Source organism: Oryx dammah, unplaced genomic scaffold (genome assembly GCF_014754425.2).
Source record: "Oryx dammah isolate SB20612 unplaced genomic scaffold, SCBI_Odam_1.1 HiC_scaffold_3, whole genome shotgun sequence".
NCBI lineage: Eukaryota > Metazoa > Chordata > Mammalia > Artiodactyla > Bovidae > Oryx > Oryx dammah.
In genome coordinates this window covers 60,075,177-60,087,871 of record NW_024070187.1, presented here as the reverse complement: position 1 = coordinate 60,087,871, position 12,695 = coordinate 60,075,177, and the positions used below count along the sequence as shown (strand labels likewise).

Below are 12,695 nucleotides of genomic sequence, written 5' to 3'. Positions count from 1 at the left end.
ACACAGTATCCTATTTAATTCATACAATAACACTATGTGTTATGTGCTATTATCATCCCTGTTGTGCAGGTAAGGAGACCAAGGCACAGAGAGGATAAACAACTTACCCAAGATCACAAGTAGTAAGTGGTAGAGCTGGGATTTGAATGTTGTACCTCCAGAGTCTGTCTTTCTTTTTTAGACTGAGATGTGAACTGAGGTGTTTAGTGAGGGAAAGGCTGCCTTGACTGTGGACTGAGTGTAACCCTGAGAAGTCATTGTGAAATTAGGTGGTTTGATCCTGATTCCTCTAGCATTTTGGGATACAGTGGTGCACTCCACGAAAGGGTGGGGAGAAGGGAGGAGGGAGCATGAGAGAACAAAAGAGCAAACCAGTTGAGAGGAATGTGTCCCTGAACACGGCAGCAGATCAGAAACCAGGAGCTAGGGGCACGGAAGACATGGCTCCTTGTGAGCAGGTGTGGCCAATGGACTTTAAGTGCAGTGACACAGAAATTACACTTAGATGTTTTTATTTCTTGCCTTGTAGTTTGGCTGTGCTATCCGCAAGTTTATTTAACTTACTTAACCTAGATAGCATATTCAAAAGCAGAGACATTACTTTGCCAACAAAGGTCCATCTAGTCAAGGCTATGGTTTTTCCTGTGGTCATATATGGATGTGAGAGTTGGACTGTGAAGAAAGCTGAGCACCGAAGAACTGATGCTTTTGAACTGTGGTGTTGAAGAAGACTCTTGAGAGTCCCTTGGACTGCAAGGAGATCCAACCAGTCCATCCTAAAGGAAATCAGTCCTGAATATTCATTGGAAGGACTGATGCTGAAGCTGAAACTCCAATACTTTGGCCACCTCATGCGAAGAGTTGACTCATTGGAAAAGACTCTGATGCTGGGAGGGATTGGGGGCAGGAGGAGAAGGGGACAACAGAGGATGAGATAGTTGGATGGCATCACCGACTCAATGGATGTGAGTTTGAGTGAATTCCGGGAGTTGGTGATGGACAGGGAGGTCTGGCATTTTGCAATTCATGGGGTCACAAAGAGTCGGACATGACTGAGCAGATTGAGTGAGGATATAATGCCTGGTGCCATGTTTAATAGGGGCTTCCTATAGTTTTACTTCACTCACTTTTGGCCAAGATATTTTCTTTCTTTCCTTCTTTTTGGTAGCACTTTGCAGCTTGCAGTATCTTAGTTTCCCAACCAGGATCAAACCCAGGCCCCCAGCAGTGAAACCCCCATGGCTGAACCACTGGACTGTGGGAGAATTCCTCAGCCAAGGTATTTTCTAAATCAACAGGGCATGTTGTGATAATTCTCTCTCTCCTGGGTGGACAGTGAAGAAAACACGGACAATGTCATTATCCCTGCTGAAAAATGAAGGTCTTGATTTATATAAGAATGAATTTGTTTGTGGCAATAAAGGAATTAATGTGCTGGGCCCTCAGCATCTTCTCCCCATCAGAATGGTTAGAATGGGTCTTCTTTTGTTCAGGTCTAGGCTATTGGGTTTGAGAAAGTGGAAGTCCAGTTTCACAACACAAAAGTTGGGTTGGATAAACATGTTGGACAGCTTCCTGTCCAGCAAAGACTGAAGTGTCCAAGGGGACGTCAAAGGGACAGCTCTACTCTTTAACCCCAGAGTAAGAAGACAAACCCCAAGGGTAAAAATGGGATACTAAATCTATTTCAGTATAAGTGTAAGTTTACTATAAAAAATAGTTCTAGTTTCTGAGTGCACATTGACTTCTCTGAAGTCCAGCTAAGCTCAGGGGTCCTCTTAGTTTGTCTCATGTGGGGTCCCAGACATGAGAGTCAGGCACAGTTGACTAGGAGCTTCACCTAATCACTCTTGACTGGAGCCAGCTGGTGAAATACACAATTATGTAAAACCTTATATTCATCTAGAATAACTCACTTATTCCTCTATATGTCTATTCCTTATCTATAAACGGGGAGGCACACTTTCATCTTCTCACATGCCAGAGTTTGCTTTTTGATAAATAAAACGATGCTTGCAAAAGTATAGTTGAGAAAATGGTGCTAAACAAGTTTAGAAAAAATTCTACTTTGTATATTTGCACACTCTTCTGTCCTTTTGAGTCATTCGGAAGGAAGAAGGAAGGGAAGGGCATGGTTCTGCAAAATGCTGAACATAGGTGCTTGTAGCATAGCGTGCTTTGATGACAATACACGAATAATGCTGAAAGTTTCATGAATTGTAGCCACACCACCTGCTGATCAATGGATCTGTTAGCTTCTTTGAATGACTCAAGGTACTCCAAAAGCAAAAACTCTGATGGCAAATCTTGATGTATAGGTCAAATGAAACGACTCACAGCAGAGCAAGTTAGTAGCTGAGAGAAAAGCAAAGGTTTTAGCTACATGTTGTGGACTGGTAGGCTGAGAACAAAATTGAACTTGTGGGTACAGTTTTTGGAGTGACACAATTTTTGTTGGCACTGTGCTGGAAAATGTTTTGGAATTGCTGTCAACATTTAAAAGGCTGGGGGTTTCACATGAAAACAATTGGTTAGAGCCTGATAGCTGCTTTTTCCTTTAGACAGAACTGTTCTTTTCTTTTTCCCCCACTGTGTACCAGTGCCAATGTTTATTATCATTATTTTAAAAAAAATTTTATTGAAGTACAGTTAATTTACAATGCTGTGTTAATTTCTGGTATACAGCAAAGTGACTCAGTTATACATATATTCTTTTTCATATTATTTTCCATTATGGTTTATCATAGGATATTGAATCTAGTTCCCTATGCTATACAGTAGGACCTTGTTGTTTATCTACCTTATATATACTAGTTTGCATTTGCTAATCTCAAATTTCCAGTTCTTCCCTCTCCCACCCCCCGTCCCCCACCATTGGCAACCTCATATGTGTCCTCTAAGTCTGTGGGTCTGTTTCTCTCTTGTACATATGTTCATTTGTCAGACAGAACTGTTCATTTTTTCAGTTTGCCATAATCTACACCACTCTCTTAATATTATCCTCTTCCGGTTCTCATTTACCATGTCTAACTGGTCCCTCCAGTCATTTGAATTTATAACCCCTGACTTAGATAATGCTGAAGGATGAGGAGAGATTCTTTGTGGTCCAGATTTGGACCCTAAAAAGAAGTCCTTAGGTCTTGAAGAAAGTCAATGGAAAAAAAGCTAGTTCAAAATGATCCTAGATAAAAATATTTTTATTTTAATACATTCCTCATAGATCATATGTTAGAATAACAATCTTTTCTTTGTCTTGCTTTATAGTTGAATAAGCTTTCACTTATGTAACAATGGATATATTAAACTACTCTGGTAGTTGCTAAACTTCTCTTCTAAAGGCAAAGAATTCACTTTTCTATGGAAAGAGTAGTAACTACTAACTCACACCCAACTTTGCCAAAAAAAAAAAAAAAAGAATACAACTTGCAATGACAATTAGAATACTGTATCTTAAAATGATGGAAACTTTCAAGGAATTTGACTGCTATTGTCACCACCTACAAATTTGAGATATAGGGCCAGCCAAGATACATGGGTATTTTGGAAAGTTGAAAGTATCAGCAGAATGCCACTGTTTCAAAACATATTCCCTGATTCAACAATGGAGAGAAGTGTCCTCTGTGAACAGACTGTTTACAGTGAGAGCGAGCACTGGGACAGCGCTGGAAAAAGCAGCAGAATATAGCAACTTCAAAGGGTTTGAGGTGGTTTTCTCTAGCCAGTACTGGAGGTTAACCATCATTAGGTTGTTCAGACAATTTCCACTGGCATTCACATGGCCTCTCCTGGTTATTGTTCATCTCATCTCAAGGAGTTTGAATCCTTCAATGGAAGGCAATTCCTTAGTGACACCTACAATCAGTCCCTGGGTTGGGAAGATCCCCTGAAGGAGGGAATGGCAACCCACTTCAGTATTCTTGCCTGGAGAATCCCATGCACAGAGGAGCCTGGCAGGCTATGGTCTATAGGGTCACAAAGAGTTGGACATGACTGAAGTGACTTAGCACGCACAGTCAGCTATTAAGTTTGATTTGCCTTAAATAGCTGACCTCAAGATGCATCAATATACATATGCAAAAGTGCATCATTGCTATCATCTGACTGTGTAATTCTGGACCAAAAGCTGTAAGATAGAGCTTGATTCTCTCTTCCCCAAGTAAGAAAATTGACTCTCCCACCCCTCAAAAAAAATCAGTGAAATACAAAATTAATTTGAGTATTTTATTTATAAATGTACATTTACTATAAAAGCTGTTGCGTTTTAGACAACTTTATTTTATTTTTTTTACTATTTCTCAGAGTCATTTTAGAATAAATATTTTAAATGAAGGTTAGTGTAACTGATACAGAACATTGGCCCACCCAGAACAGTAACATCTTTTGGATGGACTCACATATGAGGTGGATCATTTCAGCTTGTTAAGTCTTACATTGTGTATAGGTAACTATAGTATGTATTGCATTAATAACACTACACAGAAAGAATGAACACATGTCATGAAAGTTTGCAAGTGAAAAACAAAGAGTTACCCATTTTTTTTTTCTTAAGAAAGAAGAGACTAGCTTTTGAAGTATAAGAAAAAAAGATATACTTCCTCAGGAACAATAAATCACTCACTTGCCTCATCTGTTTTTTAAACAAACACATTTACATTGTAGCTCAACGGAGCACAGCATTTTTTTTCCTGGGATCTCAAAGATTATTTGAAAAGAAATAGATCATATTCATTATGCTGCATTGGAAAAAACAAGATCTAGTCTGCCCGAGCTGCCATGTAACAGACTCCAAATGAAATATAAATCAAATATAAATAGAAACAGTTGGCAATTAGAATTTAGAAAATGTTGGAGATTATTCTGTGCTGGTGACTATTGTTCATTATGGAAAAGCACATTTTGCAGTTGGAGAATGGGGCTTTATTTTTCTTGACTTGATTCTAGCTTCAATACATGTACAATGAGTCTCACTAAGAAATATGTATAAATGGGTTTGTGAAACCAGAAGAGAATGTGCAATATTCATATAATCCTTACATAACGGATGGAGTTCCACATGTAAAAAGTATTCTATAAAAATCGGTTATGAATGATTCTATTGTACATGTCTTGTGCATTATTGGTGGTAAAGTACTCTTCTAATATCATGCAAAGTGCAAACATCCATATTATCAAAATACTTAATAAAACATGCAGATGGTTAATCAAAATATTGGACTTAATCTGTACATTTTCAAAATGTTTTCAACTCTTCTTTTTTTAAAATTTTTTCCCCCTGTAAAGCAGCCAACACCTCCATGAGAAGTCTTGAGAACTTGGAAGTGACTTCATCTCTCTTCAATGTACTGCATCCATAATTCATCACTATGTGCAACAGCTTTGCATTTTCTAAGGCACAATTTTTAATGAAATGATGTGTAAATTTCAATCTAACAACAGCTCGTCCAAATAACAAAATGGCCAAACTATCTCCAGTGGCTGAGGAAATTTCTGCACTTACATGGAACCCGCATGCAGAGAACTTTCTAGCATGTAAATAAATAATTGCTAGCCATACTCAATAAGACACAGAAAAAAAAATTATTGCTTACATAACAGAAAACATCTACTTGATCTCCTTTTATGACTACGTTAACCTATTAGGAGTACATCCAGAGTCTACATTCACAAAGTGTCATCTGTCATCTTCACTTATTTGCCATCATTTTAAGGCAGAATAAATAGTCCCCCTTTCCCCAGTCTTCAGGAAAACAGCCTGAAGATCTAAAATGGGATGCTTTTTAATAACTTGATTCCTTTCTTGGCCAGATGAAACTCATCACACAGGGCAAAAAAATAAACCACCCCTCCACAAGAGTTCCTTGCTAAACTTCTCCATGAGCAAGGTCCAGAATTCTTGGTTCTGGAATTCCAGAAGTCAAGACAGTTGGTGATTGATGGCGTGGAGGAGAGCAGGCAGGTATCCAGTAGGGTGGGCAGGGGACGATGTGAGTGGTAGGTTCTTGCTGATCACACACGAGTGGCTTCTCACATTGTACGTCATTGGATTCTATTAGGATAGACTCAGTGCTTCTCTTTAGCCACCTGGGCTTCAGCCCTCAAGGAGAACTTGAAGGCAAGGGTGAGCAGTGGTCTCACCTAATGATGGACTGATCTCAATGACAGCTTCCATATGCCCCACACTGAGCCTTTTATTGAATCTAGAGCATGAAGAGAAGCAAGCAACAAAGCTCTCTTGGCTGTCACTGACCCACCACTCTTTGGAAGATTAAACTTCCTCACAGATTTTGGTAGTAATTTTGGAAATAAGGACTGAATTATGTCCCTCTGGTTTCTTCCTACCCTTGGGCAATGTCCCAGAGTGTAAACCTAGCCAATATTACAAGGGTTCTATTTGATGGTTCAGCCTATATCAATGGCATAATTTCCAAAGGACACAGAATCTAATACTAACGGTGCAATAATTTATTGGTATGACTTCCACCTCAAAAGGTAAGTAACACAAACGTTTCAAGATTACAGTATATATTATCAGCCTAGTGACTTTGCAGTAAAAAACAAGTTATAGCTCAGAGCTAGATGGTGTGATTTTTAGTTTCTGAAATGCATTAATTGTATGCTCCTGACTCAGAAGACCATGTGTTTCAAATTGGCATGTCCTGCATTTTCTGCAGCTCAATTCTGTAAACATAAAATGTTTAATTCCTAGAAATGCTAAAAAAAAAAAAAAAAAACCCAAACAGGTTTATTGCATCATCTATCTCATTAACTCCCCAAAAAGAGAATAACATATTTTAAACCATAAGCCTGTTTGACCATGCTAAGACCTTTTCTTTTTGAACTATTCAGGATCATTACAATTCAACATTGTTTTGTATATACTGTGCAAATGCCAAAAAAAAAAAAAAAAAAAAGGAAACCAGGAAAAACATGAACACTGTGCTACAAAAGAACAGATACCATCTTTTAAAATAGCCTTTCAGAAATCAGATGAATGCTGTGGAGCCCCTGAACTTGGGCTTTTGTTAAACAACTGCCAGGGGACACCCTCAGTAAGGAAATGGTGAGTGATCCAGTAGCTTGAAAACCATGTCACAACGTTGTGGGCTGGCCAGCACCTGGCATGAAGAAAACAGAGCAACATTTGGTTACAGAAGTCAACCATTCTGGATTTAGATGTTTAAACACCTCTGAAATTAGTAATGACCATTGCCAACATCTCTTCCTTCTAGCGAGGGGAAATCCATCCCGCCGTGCCACTTGAAGTGTGGTCCAGGGACCGGCCACAGTGGCCTCACCTGGAGCTTGTTAGAAGTACAGACTCTTAAGCCCTATCCCAGAACTGAACAAGGAGCCCAGGTGGCTCATATGCCCTGACAAGTTTGGTTGGAGTTCTCTGGATTTCACCCTAAACCAAATGACCTCCACCAAGTTTTCTTCCTTGCTTTCTGTGGCAAATAAGCAAGAAAATAATTTCTTTTCTCTCAGTTTCCTTAGCTTGTGATTTCTCTACAAATAAATACATTGCAACAGGAGGAATCTGACATATGATCTAGAAACAAGATTGTCAGATTTAGCAAATAAAATATAGAACACCCAATAAAATTTGAATTTTAGATAAACAATAAATACATTTTTTAGTATATATCCCATGGGATATTTGGGATACACTTGTGCTAAATCCTGAGCAGGAGATGTTTGGGACATACACATACTAAAAATTCATTGTTTAGCTGAAACTCAAAAACATGTAACTGGGCATCTTGTATTTTATCTGGCAACTCTATCTAGGAAGGATGGTTTGGGTTCCATATTTCCTGCTGAAACCTTCGCAAAGTTTCTCCTTCATTTTAGGCACCAGAGTTATGATGAGGCAGTTGCAACATTGGAGAAGACCCCGGGGATTTTGCATTAAATGCATTTCATGAAAGTGAATGATCAAACAGACACAAAGACACGGTCACCCAACACCCAAGCACAAATGGCACCAGTTAAACCATATGACGGCTTGATTCGTGACAGGTAATTTGCTTTGCACTTTTCTTCCTATTTACATATGAACTTACAAACTGTTTACATTACCTTTAGGAATTGCATTTTAATATGCTGTTATGCTATTTTTCCCCCTCCAAGAAAAAAATTTCATTTAAATGTGACCAGTTACTTGAAGAAAATAGGATTATATATTCAGGTTTTATTATTCCACACAATGAAGTTATTTCATTTCACTAAGAATGCCTATGATGTAAACCACCTCTCACATCTATCCATCTCCCTTCTTCTTAACTTCAGTTCAAAATCAAGTAAAAAAAGAAAAAAATGATTTTTAGCCATTTTCCCCATTCTGACTCTTTTATTGCATCTGGGGTATATTTAATCAATTCAAGTGGATTTATACTTCTCTAACCAACTATCAGCCTCTCCCCCTATTCACTCTGAAGGTAGAGTTTTTCCTTATGACACCAAGAAAGAGATGAGCAGTACTCTCAGATGTGGTGGTCATTCTCCCTGCCATTTGTTGACCTGATTAAAGTTTAGTCTAAAATGATATTAACAATTATTTGGAAAAATAAACATGAGAGTTAGGAAAACTTGGAAAAAATAATTGGAGAGAAGGTAGCCAGTCTCTCTTTTAATACTGAAGCATAATATGAAGCTATATTCATTAAAACTGATACTAGAGAATATATAGGTTAATAAAACATGATAAAATATCCAGAAATAGACCCAAAATATATATGGGAACTTAGTTTAGGAGAAAGTTGCATTTCAGATTCATAAGAAAAAACGGGATTTTTCAGTAAGTTATAGTCACACAATTGGCTAATTGGAAAACAAAATAAACCTAGTATCTATCTTATTTCTTACCCCCACATACATTTCTGATTATCATATGTTTATATGCCAAAAAGAAAAAACAATTCTAGGAGAAATCACAGCTAAATTTATTTATACTCTTGGAGTAGCCAGAACTTTTCCAAGTAGAACACAAAACCCAGAATCCAAAAAGGAAAAATGAGAGTGATGTTTAACTACCTAAATTGAAAATTTATTCTATGAAAAAAAAATCACAAAGTGGAAAGACTAATGATAACTGCCCAAAGTAGCAAATATAAAATAAAGGGAAAATTTCCTTAATTTACAAAAAACTCATAAAAAGCAACTGACAATAGAATAATGGGGAAATGATACAGAAATATAAAAGGTTTTAATAGAAAAAGAAGTATAAATGGTGAACAAACAAATGGAAAGATGCTTAAACTCACATATATATTTAGTTAGTTAAAGACTACAGATCAAAGCAAAGAGCTTTTATCCCCCCTGCCTAGCAGAGTGGAAATTTTAAAAGTTTGATGATATCCAGAGCTGACAAAGGCATGGAGAAAGAAAGAGGCTCTCATATACATTGCTCTTTTGGGGAATATAATTAGGCAAATTGCCTGAAGATTTAAAAGGCATATGCCTTTTAACTCAGCAGTTCCACTTCCCTTGTGGCTCAGACAGTAAACTGTCTGCCTGCAATGTGAGAGACCTGGGTTTGATCCCTGGGTTGGGAAGATCCCCTGGAGAAGGAAATGGCAACCCATTCCAGTACTCTTGCCTGGAAAATTCCATGGACTGAGGAGCCTGGTAGGCTACATACAGTCCATGGGGTCTCAAAGAGCTGGACATGATTGAGCGACTTCACTTTCCACTGCTCAGAATCTACCCTGTGGAACTGCTTTCAAAGGTTCATCAAGACATACGTAAAAGGATGTTCACTGGAGCATTTAAAAAATAGTATTAAAAAAACTGGAATTAACAGGAGCACTCATTCATAGCACATTAGTTTTAAATTATGGTAAGTCCATACAGTGGGACTGTATGCAGCTATAAAAGAGTCTTAAGAAGAACGAGGAGAAAGAACCTGCTTAATGAGAAAGTTGCCAAGATATGTCATTAAGTTGTCTTCCCTGGTGGCTCAGATGGTAAAGAATCTGCCTGCAATGTGGGAGACCTGGGTTCAGTCCCTGGGTTGGGAAGATCCCCTGGAGGAGGGCATGGCAACCCACTCCAGTATTCTTGCCTGGAGAATCCCATGGACAGAGGAGCCTGGTGGGCAACAGTCCATGGAGTCGCAAAGTCAGACAGGAGTGAGCGACTAACACTTTCACTTTCATCAAGTTAAAAACAGCAGCAACAAAAACTAAGTACCACTGTGGTTATGCCGTTACCTTTGTGAAATAAAAACCAACACAGGTAGACGTGTCACAGACACGTGCATCTGTGTGTCGGTGCACACACATGTGTATATACAAACATACATTCTGCCTCTGTCCCCAAGAAATTATTAGAAAGTGATTATGTGGTTAACTTTGAAGATTTTTTTCATTTTTAATCTTTTATCTTTCTAAAAAATCATTTTTTCTAAACTTTTATCATTTATACCTTCTATTTATTTCTTCTTTTGAATATAGATACTGGTTCTTTAGGCAAACAGAAAATGAACCTTTTTGCTTTTGTCTTACTTAGTACATTTGTATTCTAAAAAATATCTAGTGAAATAGTGCATCAAAAATATTAAATAAAGAAAAAATAGTATCTTTAATCTACTTCCAATTACCTACTTTTCATCCTACAGGACAGTTGCAGGAACCCCATGGTTCTTGTCTTCAGATTTGGAATCTAAAGTACTTAACATCCTTTATATTTGTATACACAAGAGAAAAATTGCTGGCCTAGATCCTAAAAGCTAATTTCCAAAAGAAATGTCAATGAAACACCCAGCTTCTCAATTAAAATAAAAATCTGGATGAAAACAGGTCACTGTTATCCAGAGGTGGGTTCGGGTTTGTTCTCTGCTGGTATCCTTCAATTGCCTTAAATTATGAAAGAAATTCAGATTTACAGCACTTTCAAATCTGGTTGAACCATCCTTCAACCTAACAGCGCCCTCTTCTGGTTCCATGGCTCACACTCAACAGGTCATTGAGGTTGCAGAAAAACTCCAATTCGCATAAATAATAGAAAAAAAATTACTTTGAATCCTGGGACAAAAGGGTTTGTTTCCTTTTGAATGTATAAAAACAAATAAATACAAATATAGTTTAAATAAAATATAATTATATATTATACACATATATATACGTTTGTATGTGTGTGCTACGGCACCCCACTCCAGTCCTCTTGCCTGGAAAATCCCATGGGCGGAGGAGCCTGGTAGGCTGCAGTCCATGGGGTCGCGAAGAGTCGGACACAACTGAGTGACTTCCCTTTCACTTTTCACTTTCATGCACTGGAGAAAGAAATGGCAACACACTCCAGTGTTCTTGCCTGGAGAATCCCAGGGACGGGGAAGCCTCATGGGCTGCCGTCTATGGGGTCGCACAGAGTCGGACACGACTGAAGTGACTTAGCAGCAGCAGCTCAGTCATTTCCGACTCTTTGCAGCCCCATGGATGTAGCCCGCCAGGCTCCTCTGTCTATGGGATTTTCCAGGTAAGGATACTGGAGTGGGTTGCCATTTCCTGCTCCAGGGGATCTTCCTGACCCAGGGATTGAACCCTGGCTTCCTGCACTGCAGGCAGTCTCCTGCATTGCAGGCAGAGTCTTTCCTAACTGGGTCACTAGAGAAGCCCTATCCAGCATAAGGACTATATTTACACTGGAGACTGAAGAAAGATTCAGAGGCTAGCCACCGGCTAGTTTCATATTTTCTAAACAGCAGCTGGGCAACAGCACCCCCTCGTGGCCCCCCACATTTATTAATATGTGACCTGTCTACTTTCACTTTTCACTTTCATGCATTGGAGAAGGAAATGGCAACCCACTCCAGTGTTCTTGCCTGGAGAATCCCAGGGACAGGGAAGCCTGGTGGGCTGCCGTCTATGGGGTCGCACAGAGTCGGACACGACTGAAGCGACTTAGCAGCAGCAGCAGCAGCAGCAGCAGCAGACCTGTCTATGTCAGGAGACCTAGGCATAAGATGGGAGAGCAGGCTGCTCAAGGAAGCTTCGGCAGCACACACCGGTTAAGCACTGATTAGTATGTACTCTGGCATTTTGGAGGAGAGTGGGGATTCATAGAGAAGTAGAGCACACTATTTTGTCTCTCAGAGAATTTTCAATTTAGTTGGGAACAAGCCCACGTTATGCCATGAAACTTCTGATTGTAGGCATTGAGGAGCGGGTGCCTGATTTGATGAGGAGTGCAGCGTGACTCTTCACATGTGAGATACCCTCCCCATGTTGCTGGAATTCTAAAGAGATACCTCAACAAATAAGTAGGGTTTTACAGACCTTATATCATCCCTGTATCTCACTGAAATCTCCATGGTGAGCTCAGGCAATGTCTCAAACTTGGTTTACATTTTCACCTGCTAGTGTATTAATGCCCTTCTGGTTAAAAAGAATTTGGTCACATTGTAGCAGTCATTCAAGTAAGAAACAAACAGTAAATAAGAGGTCATTTCATTATTGTTTCTTTTACCTGTGCTGTGCTTAGTCACTCAGTCATGTCCAAATCTTTGTGACTCTGTGGACTGTAGCCCACCAGGCTCCTCTGTCCATGGGGATTCTCCAGGCAAGAATACTGAAGTGGGTGGCCATGCCCTCCTCCAGGGGATCTTTCCAATCCAGGGAGTGAACCCAGGTCTCCCTCATTACAGGCAGATTCCTTATCATTGTTAACAAATCTTTCTTTTAGTGTAGGGCCATCAA

The 12,695-nt window shown here is 39.2% G+C and overlaps 1 protein-coding gene across 26 annotated transcripts in view; it reads right to left on the bottom strand.

Moving 5' to 3' along the window:
* Positions 1-4,207: 4,207 nt before the first annotated feature.
* The window catches only part of LIMCH1 (LIM and calponin homology domains 1), a 356,942-nt gene continuing 348,454 nt past the window's right edge, over positions 4,208-12,695 (bottom strand). For all 26 annotated transcript variants that reach the window (XM_040238066.1, XM_040238069.1, XM_040238063.1 and 23 more), the window contains one exon: positions 4,208-7,115. In XM_040238066.1, the coding sequence (XP_040094000.1) occupies positions 7,090-7,115 (26 nt within the window). In that variant the 3' untranslated portion in view covers positions 4,208-7,089. The remainder of the gene's footprint in view (positions 7,116-12,695) is intronic.